Consider the following 16,887-nt stretch of genomic DNA (forward strand, 5'->3'; position numbering starts at 1 on the left):
TGAAATGCATTAGGCTGAATGAAAACAAAAACTTTCATTCACTGAAGATGATTCACTGAGGATCTAAAGAAAAACGCAAAACAAGACAGTCATTTTATTGCCAGACACCTTGTGATGCATGTACAATCAATACATTTATAACAAAATGTTTCCAGTGCGACTATTCAGTGTTCTGCTGCACAGACATTTAGCAAATTAGTACTAGTGGTGAGAAGCCCTACATGTGTGAAGAGGGTGGGTAAAGGACAGCTTCTCCCAGCAAATAAGATCTCGTACAGGAGAAAAACCTTACAAGTGTGGCTATTCTGCAGCATAGAAATCAACTTTGGACTACAGGAACACACAGGCGAGAAACCCAACATGTTTGGGGAGTGTGCTGACAAATGGTTGCTAAAATACAATAATCAATCAGGATCAAGTTGAGCACAAAACTATCACTTTACTTAACATGGATAAGCAGTGCATGTACAATCCGGTAAATGCATTACATTTCCAAAAAGACAATCAAAGACAAGGCAGATGAGGAAAGACTGTCTAACACTCAGTAAATCTTCAAAACAGGTATTTAACATGATAAAGATGATGACTGTACAGCTGTACACTTTGCATTATGCGTTGTTTTCAAGTCATTAAAAAGTGCTTCATCTACTAAGTAAGCATAGAATAATTTAGACAATCGAAAGTTTATTTCTTCACACGAGAAATTTTACTGGTGGGGCATGATAGGAAATGAATGATTAGTTATGTTAAATTTGGAGCTTTTTAGAACTGAATTTACAATCCCCTTTGTCCATCTGTGACTTTGTCAACAGGGAGAATCGAAATTTCGTGGTTAGTGACAAGGCGTTGAGCACGTTTTGTTGACATCCTGAATAATGTTACTAGTGGTTGATTAGAACATTTTGAGAGCAGTGACTACTTCTGCACACATCGCTTCGGCCAGTTTCTGCAGTATGCAGGCCCGATGTATGGCTGATTCGGTTTCTGTAACTATGCCGATGGCCGGGATTGCATCCGGAGTTACTGCAAAGTTCAGTCCATTAGAGAATAGAGACTTCGTTAATTTTGTTCGTTCATAACAACTTGTGATTTTCAATCACCTGTCTTCCTTTCTGTCCCTGTGCCGTCGTCTTGGTCCGGGACCCAAGATTACGACAAAGAGCAGCTTGTGCAATGGTCTAAGGTTCCCGACCCATAGACCATCACACAAGGCAGAAAAGACGACAGGCGGTAGAAGAACCCAAGCAGCCATAAACTAACCAAACTAATAAAGTCCCCGTTTTCCAGAGGACTGAACCTCACAGTAACTCCGAACACAATCCCGGCCTTCAACACAATTACAGAAACCGAAACAGCTACACATCGGGGCTGCACACCGCAAAAACTGACTAAAGCTTTGCTTGCAAAAGAAGCCGTCACTCACAAAACGCCCCAACCCCCCACCAACAACATCGCTCAGGATATCAACAAACATACTCAAGCACCTTCCCACCGACCGAGAGATTGCAAGTATCCCTGCCGACAATGCCCCAAACAGACAGAAGAAATCGCACGTTCAGTTAAATATATAGAAAATTTAAACAAAAATGATTAACTTCCCATCATGCCAATGACAAGTTAGTCCCAGTACAATTCTGCGAATGTTTTACGCTCTCTACCTACTACGTCAGTCTACAGTCTATACAGACTAACACAAATTGCGCATGAACTAATTACAACACAATGCGAAAGAATCCAAAGAGTCGACATAAACACATAACTTCAAGAAACAGCTTTAGATCGCCTACTCACAGAACTTCAAGAAACAGCTTTAGATCGCCTACTCATAAAATATGAAAAACCTATCATTCTTGGCTTGCCTCACACAAGATCCTCTGATAGGGCGTGAACACGACCTCTCAGCTTTCTGGCCACGGATTCGTCCCACCACGAAAGTTGTCTTGTCTTCAAGCTGGTTCCTCCAATGCCCTTAGGTTCCTCATCATGACCAGGATGTACGCACGCACGCATCAGCTGCAACAAGCAAGACTAAATGGATGGACAAAGGCACGTGACATGATTGGACACCTCCAAAATACATTAAACATGTGTGAAGGGCCAAACCTTCAACTACAATGTCATAGTTAAGTACAATGTACTTTCAATTGAAGACAAGGCCATACATATGGATAACAGCTAAATGCTAATAAACAGAACCTGCTATTACAAGACAGTAATGCTCACCTTGCGGTGCCGTCATGAAGTCATTGTAGAGATGGTGGAAATACAAACTAGTATTGTTTCGGAATGTCCTCTCCCCATGCGTCCTATGATACACACAGAAATATACCATGTATCAGAACATTTCAATCAAATGGCATTAAGTTTTACAGATCTGATTACCGAAAATTTTCCATGGTTTGACGATGATTGGAAGTTCTCGAGGTGACTACTACATGTATTACAATACCGGCTTTTCATTTGACGGCATCTGCGCCATGTTGGATTTCAGCGTACGTATGACGTAAATGTAAAGCCTGTATACCTTGACAAATGATTTGAGATGACTGCATGTCATTCAGGAAGACTCCAAGGAAACCCACAACGAGGAGGAGCACCGAGACGACTTCCGCCAAGACCGCTGTCTCCCTCTTCACTGCTGCGTCTGGCACCTCCCTTGTCTATCTTTACTAACCCTTAGCACGGCATTGCTGTAATAGACAAGAAACATATATCAGTCACAGCTCACGTGCACTACTGCTGCAACAAACACAAAGATTGGAAGGCTGTCAGATTGAACTGGAACCCAAAATACAGACTACGTATACTGTCAGTCTATACACTATACTGCACAAATAGCTGAATACCTGCACACCGTTTGCCGTCGGTCAATCGTTTTGAACACTTGGGGTCGTCTCAAGGTGCACTAGAGATTCTCGTGATATCCCCCGTACCTTGTGAAGTCCCCGTATCGTCGACACTCGCCATATCCAGACGGGAGTCCTCGCCTCCTTTGTCGCGTCCAGACGTTTCGGCCTATAGTTTTCCAACGGTAAGTGTGAATGTGATATACAATTTAATTTTAGAACTGGACACTTCTAATAAACAGCAAGTCAACTGCTTCATGCAGCGGGGCAGAAATGAACAATAAAACTTGTCTTTCTTTACTAACAAATAATACCAACACGGCTAATACTGAGCACAGCCAGTCGTCGGTCTCACCGTTTAGAACGCCTCAGGTCTCCTTGTTGATGGGCCCGAAGATTCCGCTGACATCTGCCCGATACTTTCGTGATGGACCTTGCGCGTGTGACCTTCTCCTTCTCCCTGCGGCAGCCCCTTGCTTTCCTTGCCGAGGGAAGACATTCCGGCTTACGGTGCGTGCGAGCCCGTGAGAAGACACAGCTGCGGTCTTGCTAGCTTGAACAATTGACCGCAAATGACAAAACAATAGTCTTGACAGACTAACAAAGGTGTGCCCAACGCAGGTGCAAAAATTACCACTGGCCTACGATTGGCCAAGCAATCAAACATCCGCAGGCACCATTGGTTGATGCGTAAAGACTGCATTGTGGTTGGTCCATAAAGAGAATCCTCCCCTATCATTGGTCAGAAAAATGCACTTTCCATCATTGGCTACCTCTGCTGATGAGATTAATCGTTGAATAGATATGCAATGCAACCCACAGCGTCCTACCTGTGATACTAGCGATTTATAACAATACTGCAATTGTTGAGAAAGTGAGTCATAGGTCCAAGTTCCGTGACTCGAATTCGGAAAATGGTCGGGAGGGAAAGGCTCTACTAAGAACAGCTAGCTGATTCTACGACGAAGGTAAGTTTTCTGGATAGAAGTTCTGCTGCAGTACCAAGAGTACACACCAGGGGCCTAAAGTCGTCCTTTGTCTTCCAAACACCTGCATACATGCCCAAAATACCATTGCAATCCATCCAGAGGCTCAACAGCAATGCTGACCTTAAATCAAATATGGGAACATAGACACACACACAAACACAGACACACACACACACACGCACAGACACACACACACATACACGCACACACCAAAACATTTTTTTAAGGAGGTAATGAAAGGTACTGTAAATGCAGAAATGTTCGCGGTGGATTAATGTTCGCGGTTTTTGCGTTGGCCATTTCACCGCGAATTTAAAACCACTGCGAACATTTTTACAGGGCTTTAAGATACTACAGTGCAGGGTGCTATCGCAAAATTAAAACCACCGCGAAAAGTCTTGTTTTCCCACTACTGCGGAATTAAATCCCAGCAAACTTAAATGCATTTACAGTAATATTGATAAGCATCTCCGGTTCCCTTTGATTTAAATGAGGGGGGCCAGACACATCTATTATAACAAGCATTTTAATCAGATACACAAGGAGCAATATGAATACATTTTAGGATTGAACCGGTTCTCACTCCCTTTCTCCAATTTTCAACACTCTTAAATATACATGTTACATTGTATATAACATTATATGTAACATATTTTCTTTGTTCTGTTAGTCTGCCTAATAAAGATACAATAAATACTCCTTAACACATATAAACGTTACTTGTTAATTAATAGATTGTCATGTACCCTTACTGTAAGTGTAAAATAATCACAGCACCATATACATTCATTTATAACAGAAAGTTTATGTATAATGGGAATGTATAGAACCAATACATTTGCTTCCTGTCACTATCAATTTGAAAACATTAAATGAATGTAAGCAAAACACCACAATATCGTAATTTAACTTTGTCATCAAAGATGACAACACCAAGACACCAAACAGGACAGCTGATACTTCATATATATAAGACCCTTTACACGGCAAGAAAAAAATGACGAGCGATCACCTTCGGTTACATTTTCAGCAGTAATAGTCGCTGTGTTTTCAACAGCACGATTTAAGAGATTTGAAAGTTCGAAAGTCCCCAATGTCATTGGCGTAGATTTCAGGGGAAAATAGCAATTAAGCTCTAGTCTCTGGGGCAATTTTTGAGCTACCATCTAGCAAAACTAAAGATTGTCGATTGTGTGACCTCGGCGCTTGACAGAGCAATCAATAAATTCACATGTTGACAAAAAGCCTCTCTTACTAAGTTACACTTTGTATATTTTGTTGTCTTTCATTCGTTTGTTTACATTTTGTACATGGTATTTCAATTATGAAGTCAAACGTTACACAAATACAGTTTAGATGGCAGCGAGTTTGCACTCAGCGTTTGCCAAATGTACAGCCAGGCCCACACATGCGATACATTCAATGTGAGGTATATGATGTTGAATTTCTATAATTATATTTCCAGCTTCCTGTGGAGCCTGGTAGAGGCTAAGACTTCCATACGGACATCATACAAACTTGAATATATGCACACGCATGAATCCACTTTAATTGGAGTGACAGCAGCTTCATGAGAACAAACTTAGTCTAGATGGGAGGTTTCTGTCCCATCTCCTTCCAGTACCGTCCAGTCATCATGTCCCTGCTCTTCAGCATCCTAACCATGAACTCGGGAAGAAGAGACGAACCCTTCTGTCCTATCCCAGCCTTACGGCCAACAGACACCACCATGATGAAAGGGTCTGAAAAAAGCAGTAAACAGAATAGCATGATCTCCAAAATACATAATACAGTCTGCTTTCTTCCTTGTGCCCCCCCCCCCCTCACCACTTTAACATTACTAATCCAAATGCCATATCTCATGAACGCTTTCTGCATGGTTCTAAAACCATTATGAATTAAACGAATGAAACCTGTAGTCCATTTAATATCGTTTGTAGACTGTAGTTCAGCATACTAAAAGTATTTAAACAATACACAAGTCAATGTACATGTATCTAATATGTCTACAGTTAATGTCATAGATTCTACAATTTAGATATATCATGTAATGAGGTAGCTTCTACAATCCAGATATATCATGTAATGCAAGTCACCAAGGAGGGGGTATGTGTATGTTGAGTAAATGAATTTCCATGACATCAAAAATCAATGAAATGCAGTTCACAAAAAATATACCAGATGGCGCTGCTCACCTGGCTTGTATTCCTTCATGGTCCCTCCAGTTTCCTGAGCAAGGATGTTCTTAGCCAACAGTTCCGCATGCATGCCTGCTCTGTAGGCCATCTTAGTCTCAGGGATGTTGGTGCAATCCCCAATGGCATAAATTCGCTCTGTTCCCTGCACTTCGAACAAGTTGTTGACCTTTAGGCAGCCATTGTCTTCCATACTAGAGGCTGGAAGGCAATGCAGATAATGTAAGAACCCCAAAAAGCACACCCCCATTCAATGTAGTAGAAAAGCCAAATGACCAGGAGGTCAAGTAGAACCAATTTGGTCAAGTAGAGATGTCCACATGGGATTCTAGAATACAGTCGACTTGAGAGTACTCTTGGTCTGAGTCTTCCTACTTTGACTAAGCTTGGTGTAAGGAACAGGTAGGAAAAATGGATCCTTGCAATAACGTATACATAATGTGACTCGTGAGGGTGAACTAATCATAATGTTTACTAGCAACAGGTGTGAGTAAATGTAGGATTAACCCAGAGGCCAGTTAATTGGATGATCTTCCACTCAAACTTCTGCTTGAAGATGATCAAGATTCATTCATTCTTTCTTTATTAGAGTTTTCTAAGGTGTCATTCTCTCACTGTGTGTCTGTCCTTGGTGCTGAACATACAATGAATAAGTTTTGTTCCTGGTTATGAACACCATTCATAGTCTTCATACTGTGACAATAGCACAATATTGCTGTATATTTGGTGTTTAGGATAAAGGACAACACTTCAAAACTGTTTCATTGTATGACTGCTGTTCAGCACCAAGGACAGGCATACAAAATATGCACCTTGGATATTTCTAATAAGAAACAGGATATAAGTTCTAAGTAGAATATATGAATTGAATCTTGATTATCTTCAAGCAGAAGTTTGATTGGAAGATCCTATGGTACACCAATTATCTTAAATTCACTTACAGCTGTAGATAGTAAACGACATGATATCCCATCACATCTGCTTGGAGATTAAATCTCACCAGCACCCCCTTATTATTACCACCCCAATCCTAGCGCTTTATGTATGCTTTATTTCCTATGTACACTTATGACATTTCTGGTTTATATATCAACTTTGCTAGTTTGTCAGGACCTGGGATTCACATTGACAAGTGCACATTTTCTGTTATCGCTAGACCACATTTGTCCGTGGAGTAACGTATATCCATGGTATAGAAAACCAGGGTATTTTGAATTTGAGACATGAAGTCAACAGACAGTAGTTTCAAACTGAAATTTTTGAAAATTTTGTAATTTAAAACCCACCTTCATCTACATGTATTTGATTACCTGTTAATACACTGTTGTTACATACAACTGATACACATGTAGATTACGCCGCAGATAAAGGTGAACTAGCATTGGCAAAGTCTTACCCAGACTGTCCTTGTAGGCCGTACTGTTGACCTTGAGCCCTGTACACGGGATGACCAGGTCTGCTGAGATCTCTGTCCCCTTGTCAGTCATGACTGTAGCTGTCTCCACTCTGTCTGTTGGCAGCTCATCTAGGTTGGTTACTCTTTCACCTGAAGATAAGAACAAATACAAAGTACATATCACTAATTGACATAAAGCACCGTGGCAGCACATACTGTAAATGCATTTAAGTTTGCGGGGATTTAATTTTGCGGTAGCGGAAAAAAAGACATTTCACGGTGGTTTTATTTTTGCGGTAGCACCATAGACTGCAGTCTAATAACATAATAGAAAAATGTTTGCGGTGGATTTAAGTTCGCGGTGAAGTGGTCACCGCGAAAACCGCGAACATTAATCCACTGTGGACATTTCTGCATTTACAGTATTCTTTTCAATGTACTAAAGGATTAAGACAAATAGATGGTCATCAAGTAGATCACTGTACATTGTATTAACGGTATACAGGTGAGTTATTGCAGAAATGACTATGAAGCAAGGCGTGAGTAAGTTTTGGATACAAGAGACTAATTGTTAGACATTTCTACTGAGAAAAAGAAAACATTTAGATATGTCTTGAGGGTAGATTGGTACATGTACACTTGTATGCTGTTACCCTTGCATCCACCTAATATATATGTTTACCTATTAAGCATCCTTTTGTGTTTTTGAAGACAAAATCCAATGCTGTTAATCCGAACATAATAATTCCAATCTACATGGTACTGAATTAGCATCTCTGACAGACTTGAAGCTTACCCAACACGAGCTTGACACCCAACCCTTGCAGGATTTCTTTTAGTCTCTTCTGAAAGGCATCACTGGATTCACCATTGACCAGTTTGTCACGCGGATGGATCAGCGTCACCTGAAAAACATCAATTTTAGAATCTAATCACAATTCAACAATACTGTAGAATACTAAGAATATCATGATTTTAACTGACACAAAGTTAACACTTAGTACTGGTAGAAAAGGTACTCAATATAGGTCATATTTGGTTTGATTTTAGGACAGATAGACCTTTACAAAACTCTTAAACTTCTAGTCATTTTGATAAAGCAATAAATTTTCTAATTCTGTAATCTAATTACACCATACCTCTTTGTCCTTGTAGTCAGTGGCTATCTCCCCTGCTACCTCTGTACCCACGGCCCCTCCTCCTATGATCACAATTTTCTTTGCTCCTTGCACCTGCAAAACATGAGACATAAACAATTGAGGGGTACATCACCGTATGAATTTGCATAATAGAGCATGATATTTGATGTTTTTGCTCGTGTTACCAGAGGTTGAGTCCAGTGACAGAGCAAATTTGTCTGTCTTGGACTGTCCTTATCATTGGCATATTATGTATTATATTGTTCCAACTGACGCGGCAGAAACCGCAAATATGTCACAGAGTATGTTACCTACAGTCACTTGTTGTTGTGTTATATAACTGTCAAGACAATGAGGAAATTACTCCAGGACCTACGTTATAATATTTCAATACTTTCTGTTGCTCCAAGTCTTGAAATTGAGATGGTTTTATTTTTACGGTGCCCTCTTTATTGCAAATAGCGTACTACAGTGTCATTTTAACGAGAATATTGTGAAACCGCAGTCCCTTGTGAAAATTAATGTTTCTTTATGATTACCAGCTTGAGAACTGCCTCACTCTTCTGCGTCACTTCTGCAGCTGTGATCATTTCATCTGGTAACTTTCCAGGGAAGGACCCAGTGGAGCCGGTCGCGAGCACGAGATGGCTGTACTTCACCGTCTCACCGCTAGAGAGCAGTACTGTCTTCTCAGCAGCATTGATCGCAGTAACAGCGCCTTGCTTAAAGTTTTGCCCAAAGACCGGGGCATAAGGCATCAGGATCCTCTTGGCAAAACCTCAAGAAAGAAAATCAAAACACAATGATTATTATATTCCATACATCAGAACATTCCTGTTGAATTAAACCATCCAATTATATAATAATCATCATACAAATGATGATGATTAATCAGACATAAAAGCAAAACAGATATACCTGTACATCATGGCTGATTCAACAAGAAGATATTACATAAATGTAGGACCACTATATATTAAGCCCTTCACGTGCTTTCGTATGATCATAATCTTCCGGGGGCAAAAAATTGTATCTGACAGCCAAGACAGTGTGCCATGGAGGATTTTCCTGCACTCAGTCATGGTGAAGCACTTATAAGAAATTTGTTGTGCCCCAGTCCTTGCAGTATAAATTTTGTATTGTAATCAAGGAATACACATATTGGTAGTACTGCATAAGGATTTTCCAATATATATCTTGATTTTGAGACGAACGCGGTGGGAGGGTCGTGCCAATCTGTAACAGCCTGGAGATTGATTGCATCACAACGTAACATTAAACAAACATATCAAAGGTCCATGCATATAAGGGCACTCAGTCTTGATTCTAATAACCGGTAGCTACAGTTTTATTATTATTAAAATGCAGATCTACTTGGAGATTACCAAGATAACAAAAATGGCCCGAGAAAAACGCTAACCTGGTTCAGTACAGGACCTGACAGCCCCAACATTGTGGTACAACATCTCCTTGGGGTCAATCAAGGTGAACCTAGCCTTGTTCTTCAGGCTTTTGGCGAGCTGAATGCCGGCATAGCCTCCCCCCACAATCACTACATGGATGTCCTCACGGTGGAGCAAAGATGGTCCTGATCCCATGTTGGATTATTTTTCCTATGTAAAACAAACATAAAAGTATATGTAAGACTCTGCTAAATATGTGCATGTAAAACAGTTCCCTCCCCTGAGGCGTTGCCAAAAATATGGCCCTGTGTGTACAGGACATTCTTGTATAAATCTGTAGCTTGAAATAGACACAAATTAAGATGTAACAATGCACTTTGCTATGCAATAAATCGGGCAGAATACATTGAATACCACTGTGACAAAAATGTTAAAATCTTCAAAAGGTACGATATTACCGTGATACAATTTTGATGTGTCAAATTAAAGAGCGATCTCATATAGCGATCTACATGCCACTGAGTACTCAGTGTGTATACTAAAGGTTGACATCAATTACACACGCTAAACTCTGAGAGAGGGAAAATCCATTGTGTGGTTTGTTTATATTATAGAGAACACCATACGTGTCACCTGATACATTGTGTACCTTCTGTCCGGCCAGATGTTTGCTAACGTAAAGAATTTAGCCCAAGATTAATCATGCATTTGAAGTTGCCAGATTTTTAAAAAGATTGTTGTTTAGATAAAGAAGGTGCCTATAGCCGGACCTGACCTAATCTACTAACGTTACTACTGACTACTGTATATTTGGTGTATTCACCTCTTAAACATGTCATTTAAGTTTGATACGATAATAGCTGATGCAGAGTTAACAGGTGGCAAGAACCTTTTAATAATTAATTCTATTTTGAGAGTACATGACATTGTATAAGATGTCTACTAACGTTATTCAAAGCCGTTGCATCACGTACAGGGAAATTCGGGTATTTACAGAACACAAGAAATGTTTACTAAGGCTCGGAAGTTAGCAACAAGAGGCTTATAGGATTAGAATTATAACATTGAATTAAATATCTCTATAGACCCTCCCTCTTACATGATAACAATTACTGAAATGTGTCGTGACCGTAATTGTCTGAATGCTAAAATATTGGATATACTCACCGATTTTAGTTGCTACTTGACCTTGGATCACCTAAGCGTTACCTGCGGTATTGAGTGACAGGCCTGCAAACGATGTTATTGTGCTAATCAAGGTCCAGGATTTGACCATAACCTCTTCTCCGAATCAAACCGACTTCTTCCTGTGCTACTGAAAATCCAAACGCTATCTAGTAGATGTTTGGGGGCCTAGACAAGGTCGCGCCCAGCCATGGTGAGATTAGGATTATATCTTGTTACCTCATGTGATATACGATGACTTGCATTTTTCGCGGCGCTTGTAACCGAATGCCTTAAAGGTCAACGTCCACACGGTCGCTTCAACTCTGACCGGATTTGGAACTCCAGACCCGATTCACAAATTGTGTTTTAAACTTTAAATTCTTTGCAACGCATCCGAACCTGAATTACATGGGAAAGGATTGGGTGTGCAATAGCGGCCTAACAAGAATTGTTTATTCACACATGTGTCGCGGATATCCTGTTGTGGTTATTTTGAGCTGAGAGCTTCGTTTTAATACCCCAGGCGTTTTTAAAGTGACCATCCTGCATTCCTAATGGGCGATGAATTCATTCAAGCATTTTCCTCGCACTGACCTATTCTATCCTATAAATTACTGGGCAAAGCCCCCCTTGCTCTGATAAAACAGTACCGAAAGGAAGGCATTTTTCAAATGCAGAAATCGGAACTCCAGGATCAGGATTCCATTCCCAAACTGATTAATCCTTAGGTCCCGTCGCCTTCCAATGCATGCTTCTATTAAGAAGTCAAACCCAGGGATATAACATTTAACGTTAGCATATGAAATAAAAGCAGTCCCACAACCAATTTCTATGTTAGCATGCAAAATTCGAGTTTGGTGTCTTCATACCTACTTTGTTGTACAAAATGATAGATGGTCAAATCAAAATTCCATCAAATAAATATTGTTTTTAGTAACTAGCCTTACAACGTTACGCAATATAATGCCTCGTGAAAAGAAAAGTTTATCTTATCAGGGCCATGATAGGAATTCCTATCATGGCCCTGAAAAAAAAGTAGGGTCGGTAGGGAGGTACTCTCTTTTTCCTTTCTTCTCTTGTGAGTGTCTGGCCCAAGTGATACCAAAAAATACAGTTTAACAACGTAGCAGTGTAAAACAAAAATGCATCAGGACAATGTCATTTTCAACATCATGTTCTATTGGTACAGAGAAACATAACACACCCAAAATTTTTTATTGTACTAATTTTTCATCGGTCGCGGGTGAACATGTTTGAAAACGACGCTACAAAATTTTCATTACTCAGATGTCGGATGGAAATTTTCATATCCCTTTTAAATTTGTTGCCAGCGCTTCATTGGTTGACCTGGCAAAACTAGGGTTGGCTAATATCCACTAAACAGATCCTGGGGTGCCATAAAATAGTATCAAAGCTGGCCAGGGAGTATAGCCGGCCAAAGGGAGTCAAACGAGCATCTGCCTTCACTAGGAGGAGCATTTCTATTCAATAATGGTGTTTCACTGCCCCTCCCTGTGGCCATACTAACAACAAAAAGAAGATTCGTGGTGCTAATGCTTTGTTTAGGATCAATTTATATCTTTATTCGGACAAATTCAGTTACCCATGCACATCATTGTACAAATGTAGAATGTTCGCATCAAACAGGAAGAAGGGCAATTAATACCAACTTGGCAAGCACACCATATGCATTATTGAATAGAAATGCTCCTCCCTGCTTCGGTGAAAGCAGATCCCGGTGCCCGTTTGACTCCCGCCCTTTGGCCGGCTATACTCCTTGGCCAGCTTTGATACTATCTTATGGCACTATAGGATCTGCTTGGAGATTAGGGTTGGCATGTTTTTGCTGTAAAGGGTTGGTCGGGAAACCGGAAACACAACTTTTTTTCTTAGGCCTATTAAGTATAACCCACATGGGAATCGTACGCCTGCAGATTATATAACTACATATTAGCTCATTTCAATCCAAGTCTGACCAAGAACTTTATAGCGCCCTTGGTCTGACAAATCCTAGAATATTCCAAATGTAATTCAGATCAAACAAGCGACATATTTCCATGCTGAGCTCTTAGAGTTGTGGCTACCTCAGCAGTGTTTTGTTTTTGATAATAGTTATCTTCTTTCTAAGTAACGTTACGAGCTATAGTTGGCCCACTACTGAAAGTCAAACTCCAGTCCTGTTCCCGCCATCCGTTCACGGTACTTCTGGTCAAACCTGGCGCTCTCCTCGGCCGAGAAGTGGTTCTTCCAATCTGCGACCATACCTTGGGTGACAGAAAGTGAAGTAGAAATATTACAAGAACCCTTTGTGTAGTGTCTTTATGACTTCAACCAGAAATAAACACTAGTCAACTAACTTAGCGTTGCCGCATATTTGATGAAATGATTTTACAATACTTTTCAAATTGTCTTTCACTTCACATTCTTTCATAGGGTTAATAGTATGAAATAAGATAAGATCTTTAAGATACGTTTTTGTTACATCGATGAAGGTTAGACATCAAGGTAATAAGATACGCCAAAAAGCAGTAACTCGACAAATAACAGGATATATATGGTTCCAAAATCACATCCAGTTGATTGAGTAACGCGTGGCTTTTTGGCGTACGCAAATACACTTTTATTATTGAGAAAAGACCACAGTGACTATTTCTATACAATCGTTTTGACCAAAAATAAATGTAATGCAAAGTTTCCGAGAAGTAGAATTTAGAACAAAAACAATGCTTATTTACCATTCCTAACAATGTTCTTTCTCCAGGCATCAGACTCCGCCAATGTCTTCCTCATCGACTCCAAGCTGCAGCTGTTCAGGATAAGGGCCAGATGTTCATCGGTCAGTTCTTTCTCCAGGAAGGCTGCTATGGTCTTCACTGACGAACGAATATCCTGCAAACAAGTATAAATGTGCTGGTACTGACAAAGATAGTCCTAAAGGTATTGATATTTCTTGTATTTGAATTTCTTAGGAGTCTTTCATCATTTGTTTCTCCCTAAATGTATCAGAATAACGTACGCCTCCTCTACCTTTTTCATATCTTCGTACTTGACAAAAAGGAAGTGGGGATCATCCCTCATTTTCCACCAGCCCAGCACGTGATCAAAGTAGTCACCACTGAAGGGCACTGCAATGAAAGAGTATTGATATTCCATTTTACAATAAATAAACTCCATGTTAGCTGGAGCAGAATCTGATACTTGTATCAGCAAAGTCATTTGCCGAGCTATCGGTGCAGAATTTACTAGCACTCAAAATGACAATCGTCACTCCGCTTTTGGTTAAGTCCTCATTTGTCAAAGTTTTATACCACACGCAGGTTAATACTTAATTAAAGGGCAGGTACGGCGACTTCATTGAATCTTCCTCTCATAAACATTGAATGACGATCGAGATATGGTGTCTTTCTAACTAATGGGGACTTATGATTGAAATCTAAAATGATATTGCCTGAGGGTGACGGTCTTAAATTTTATAACTGCAATACGGCACATGCGTTGGATTAAGCTGATCAAAATCTCACTTTTTCCATTAAAGAAGTCCTTGTTGTGCTGCTCCCAAGATTCAGGGGACTTCAAATGCGGACTTTTCTGTAGGTAGTGGTAGAACGATACACAAACATCCTTGGGGTTTCGCAGCAGGACAATGGTTTTTACCTGCAGAGGATAGTATCATTGTTAAAGAACAATATTCAGATACCATATGGCCTTCACTATTTCTATTTACTGCCATATTTTTCAAGGTACTACTTCGACCTAACCTCATTTGGGGTAGAGGCAATTGGAGGCTAATAAATCACCAGGTTTGCAAATTAAATAATGGATGTCTGAGGTAACAAAATGTCGACACTGGACTTGACCTTGTTGACTGGAGCTGCCAATCCTGGAGGAGCCATTTTCGGGTGGAGATGAGTAAACATTAGACGTGGAGATGGAGTCTCACGCAGCTGGATGTAGTGTGGCTGTTGACCTGGAGGGCAAAACTCAGGTTCCATTGGTGATGAGTTTTCCTTCTTTCCACCAAGAATCTCATGCACAACTTCGAACATCCAGTTCGTACCTTGGAGAAAATACGTCAGTTAATGATATTTCTGTCATCATGACAAATGCTCATGATCAGAGCAACTTTTAAATTCTATATTATGTACTCCATGGGGCTAATTGACAACGTTTTTGTAGCGGAACCTACCACTTTTGGGATAGCTCACTATCACCACATCATCGTCACGTATTTCAAACGTCTTCATCGCCTCCAGGCATTCCTTTGGAATTAGCGCTGTTGGGAACAATATTCCCCGGTACTCCTCGTAGGGTCCCTCGGGCAGGTGGTCTTGTTGAGATGATGCCATGCTGATTACAGTAACACCGAAAAGATAAACATTACTCTCATTGACCATATCGTTGCAGACTAACTACAATGTTCGGATATGAGCTGATTTAAAACAAGAAGAACGATGTACTATGTATACATGTCAATGAGAACATATTTTTGTGAATGACCATGTTACAATCATGTGTTAATAATCATTTCGCAACTATCTATGATATTTACCAACCAATCGCCGAATTCTTTGGGACCTTCTCTCAACCGTTCTCAGATATTGTGACTTAATTCCCTCCCGATTGTTTTAACGTTCGAGCAGACATAGAGAACTCAGCGTCATGGACACAATAAAGGACAAGGACACTGCCTGTGTGGTGTACCCTGGTCATTTCATATTTCTCCACCGGGTTCTAAATCCAGTCCATGAGAAGAAAATGTCGATTTCACGAGTAGAGTAATGGCTGTGGGGAGGGGAGGTGAACGGTATTCGACTTTGTTACGCTAAGAAAACAGATTCACACGGCGTGCTGACTTCGGTGTATCGGGAACAAACCAAAAAGGTAGGACTATTTGTCGACTAATTTCACATGAATGTGAACTCACATAGAATCAAATTATACAATACAACGTACCCTAATGTTGATGAAGTCAACTACACAGTGTACTTTGTCGTCAAAGTCCGCAAATTTTCATGGCATGCAGCAGCAGAGATCGGTAACGTAATCCCCTGGTCGTATCATACACTAGTAACGTTACCGAAATATGACACCTAAATGGACACACACAACAAAACCGGGAAGGGGTGGGAAACGCTTGTTGCGCGTCAGGTGGATGAAATTTCATCCTAGTTTTAAGGCTGCTTTATACCTGATTGGCGTCCTTTCTACCAAGAATACACTATCGAAAGTAGTAGAACTTTATTGCACGACAATTGTATATGAAACAAGGTATGGCAACAACTATTACACAACATACAAAACAGAGGTATAGGATAAAGCTTTGCAACCTAGTTAATATAACACTAAGGGCTAACATTTATGTGTCATAGAGGAATATCAAGTAATCTCATCTCGATGTGATCCACTTTTGTGGGGTTTTATAACTATTGTGTCTAGTTTCATTAACATGTTTGTTACACGATGAAATTAGCAAAATGGCGGTGCCATATTGAGCCAAATTTTTGACGAATTTGAATTTCGGCGCCGAAGCGTTCCTTTTTTGGACGCCTCTGATGATGAGAAACTAGGTGGCCTCTCGCGGTTCAAATTTAAGCCTTTTCCGCCCTCGAAATATGTGCCAAATGCCACCTGAAAGAAGAGACTTCGGTCTATTTTACGCACTAGATTTCCTTTCGTTCTGAATTCTGTAGTAAGGTAAAAGGCAGCGGGGAACTTGCACTAAAATCAAATGATTTCAGATCATATCATCAAT

At 40.3% G+C, this 16,887-nt stretch overlaps 2 protein-coding genes and 1 long non-coding RNA gene across 5 annotated transcripts; all 3 read right to left on the bottom strand.

The window, feature by feature from the left end:
• Window positions 1-1,643: 1,643 nt before the first annotated feature.
• Window positions 1,644-3,413, bottom strand: LOC118427427. Of its 2 annotated transcripts, none has more exons than XR_004832516.1 (5): window positions 3,202-3,413; window positions 2,847-3,015; window positions 2,525-2,690; window positions 2,224-2,306; window positions 1,644-2,013 (listed from the first exon to the last, which is right to left on the bottom strand). It is a non-coding gene; the product is annotated as an uncharacterized LOC118427427 (long non-coding RNA). The 2 variants fall into 2 exon arrangements; XR_004832515.1 differs by having other exon boundaries at window positions 1,644-2,028.
• Window positions 3,414-4,890: 1,477 nt separating this feature from the next.
• Window positions 4,891-11,427, bottom strand: LOC118427425 (ferroptosis suppressor protein 1-like). 2 transcript variants are annotated; one of them, XM_035837224.1, is made up of 8 exons: window positions 11,136-11,427; window positions 9,986-10,178; window positions 9,105-9,343; window positions 8,566-8,658; window positions 8,223-8,331; window positions 7,427-7,576; window positions 6,031-6,231; window positions 4,891-5,577 (listed from the first exon to the last, which is right to left on the bottom strand). In XM_035837224.1, exons 2-8 carry the CDS (start codon window positions 10,161-10,163, stop codon window positions 5,423-5,425), a joined length of 1,125 nt encoding a protein of 374 aa, XP_035693117.1. In that variant the 5' UTR covers window positions 10,164-10,178; window positions 11,136-11,427; the 3' UTR covers window positions 4,891-5,422. The 2 variants fall into 2 exon arrangements, with proteins under 2 accessions (XP_035693117.1, XP_035693118.1); XM_035837225.1 differs by lacking the exon at window positions 11,136-11,427 and adding an exon at window positions 10,618-10,636.
• Window positions 11,428-13,289: 1,862 nt separating this feature from the next.
• Window positions 13,290-15,481, bottom strand: LOC118426988 (sulfotransferase 6B1-like). The gene is made up of 6 exons (XM_035836623.1): window positions 15,322-15,481; window positions 14,993-15,192; window positions 14,657-14,789; window positions 14,163-14,260; window positions 13,871-14,024; window positions 13,290-13,399 (listed from the first exon to the last, which is right to left on the bottom strand). The coding sequence occupies exons 1-6, from the start codon at window positions 15,479-15,481 to the stop codon at window positions 13,290-13,292; spliced, it is 855 nt and encodes a 284-aa protein (XP_035692516.1).
• Between the last annotated feature and the right edge of the window lie 1,406 nt (window positions 15,482-16,887).

The sequence above is a fragment of the Branchiostoma floridae genome, chromosome 12 (genome assembly GCF_000003815.2).
Source record: "Branchiostoma floridae strain S238N-H82 chromosome 12, Bfl_VNyyK, whole genome shotgun sequence".
NCBI lineage: Eukaryota > Metazoa > Chordata > Leptocardii > Amphioxiformes > Branchiostomatidae > Branchiostoma > Branchiostoma floridae.

Bases quoted from the DNA above. Each gene is read 5' to 3' on its own strand.
- LOC118426988 (XM_035836623.1), bottom strand. From the start codon at position 15,481: ATGGCATCATCTCAACAAGACCACCTGCCCGAGGGACCCTACGAGGAG. The intron at 15,193-15,321 runs GTAGGTTCCGCT...ATTTTCTCCAAG, and splicing joins AGTGAGCTATCCCAAAAGTG to GTACGAACTGGATGTTCGAA. The intron at 14,261-14,656 runs GTGAGATTTTGA...CTTTCATTGCAG, and splicing joins GGACTTCTTTAATGGAAAAA to TGCCCTTCAGTGGTGACTAC.
- LOC118427425 (XM_035837224.1), bottom strand. From the start codon at position 10,163: ATGGGATCAGGACCATCTTTGCTCCACCGTGAGGACATCCATGTAGTG. The intron at 7,577-8,222 runs GTAAGCTTCAAG...TCTTATCTTCAG, and splicing joins GGGTGTCAAGCTCGTGTTGG to GTGAAAGAGTAACCAACCTA. The intron at 6,232-7,426 runs GTAAGACTTTGC...ATTGCCTTCCAG, and splicing joins GGCCTACAAGGACAGTCTGG to CCTCTAGTATGGAAGACAAT.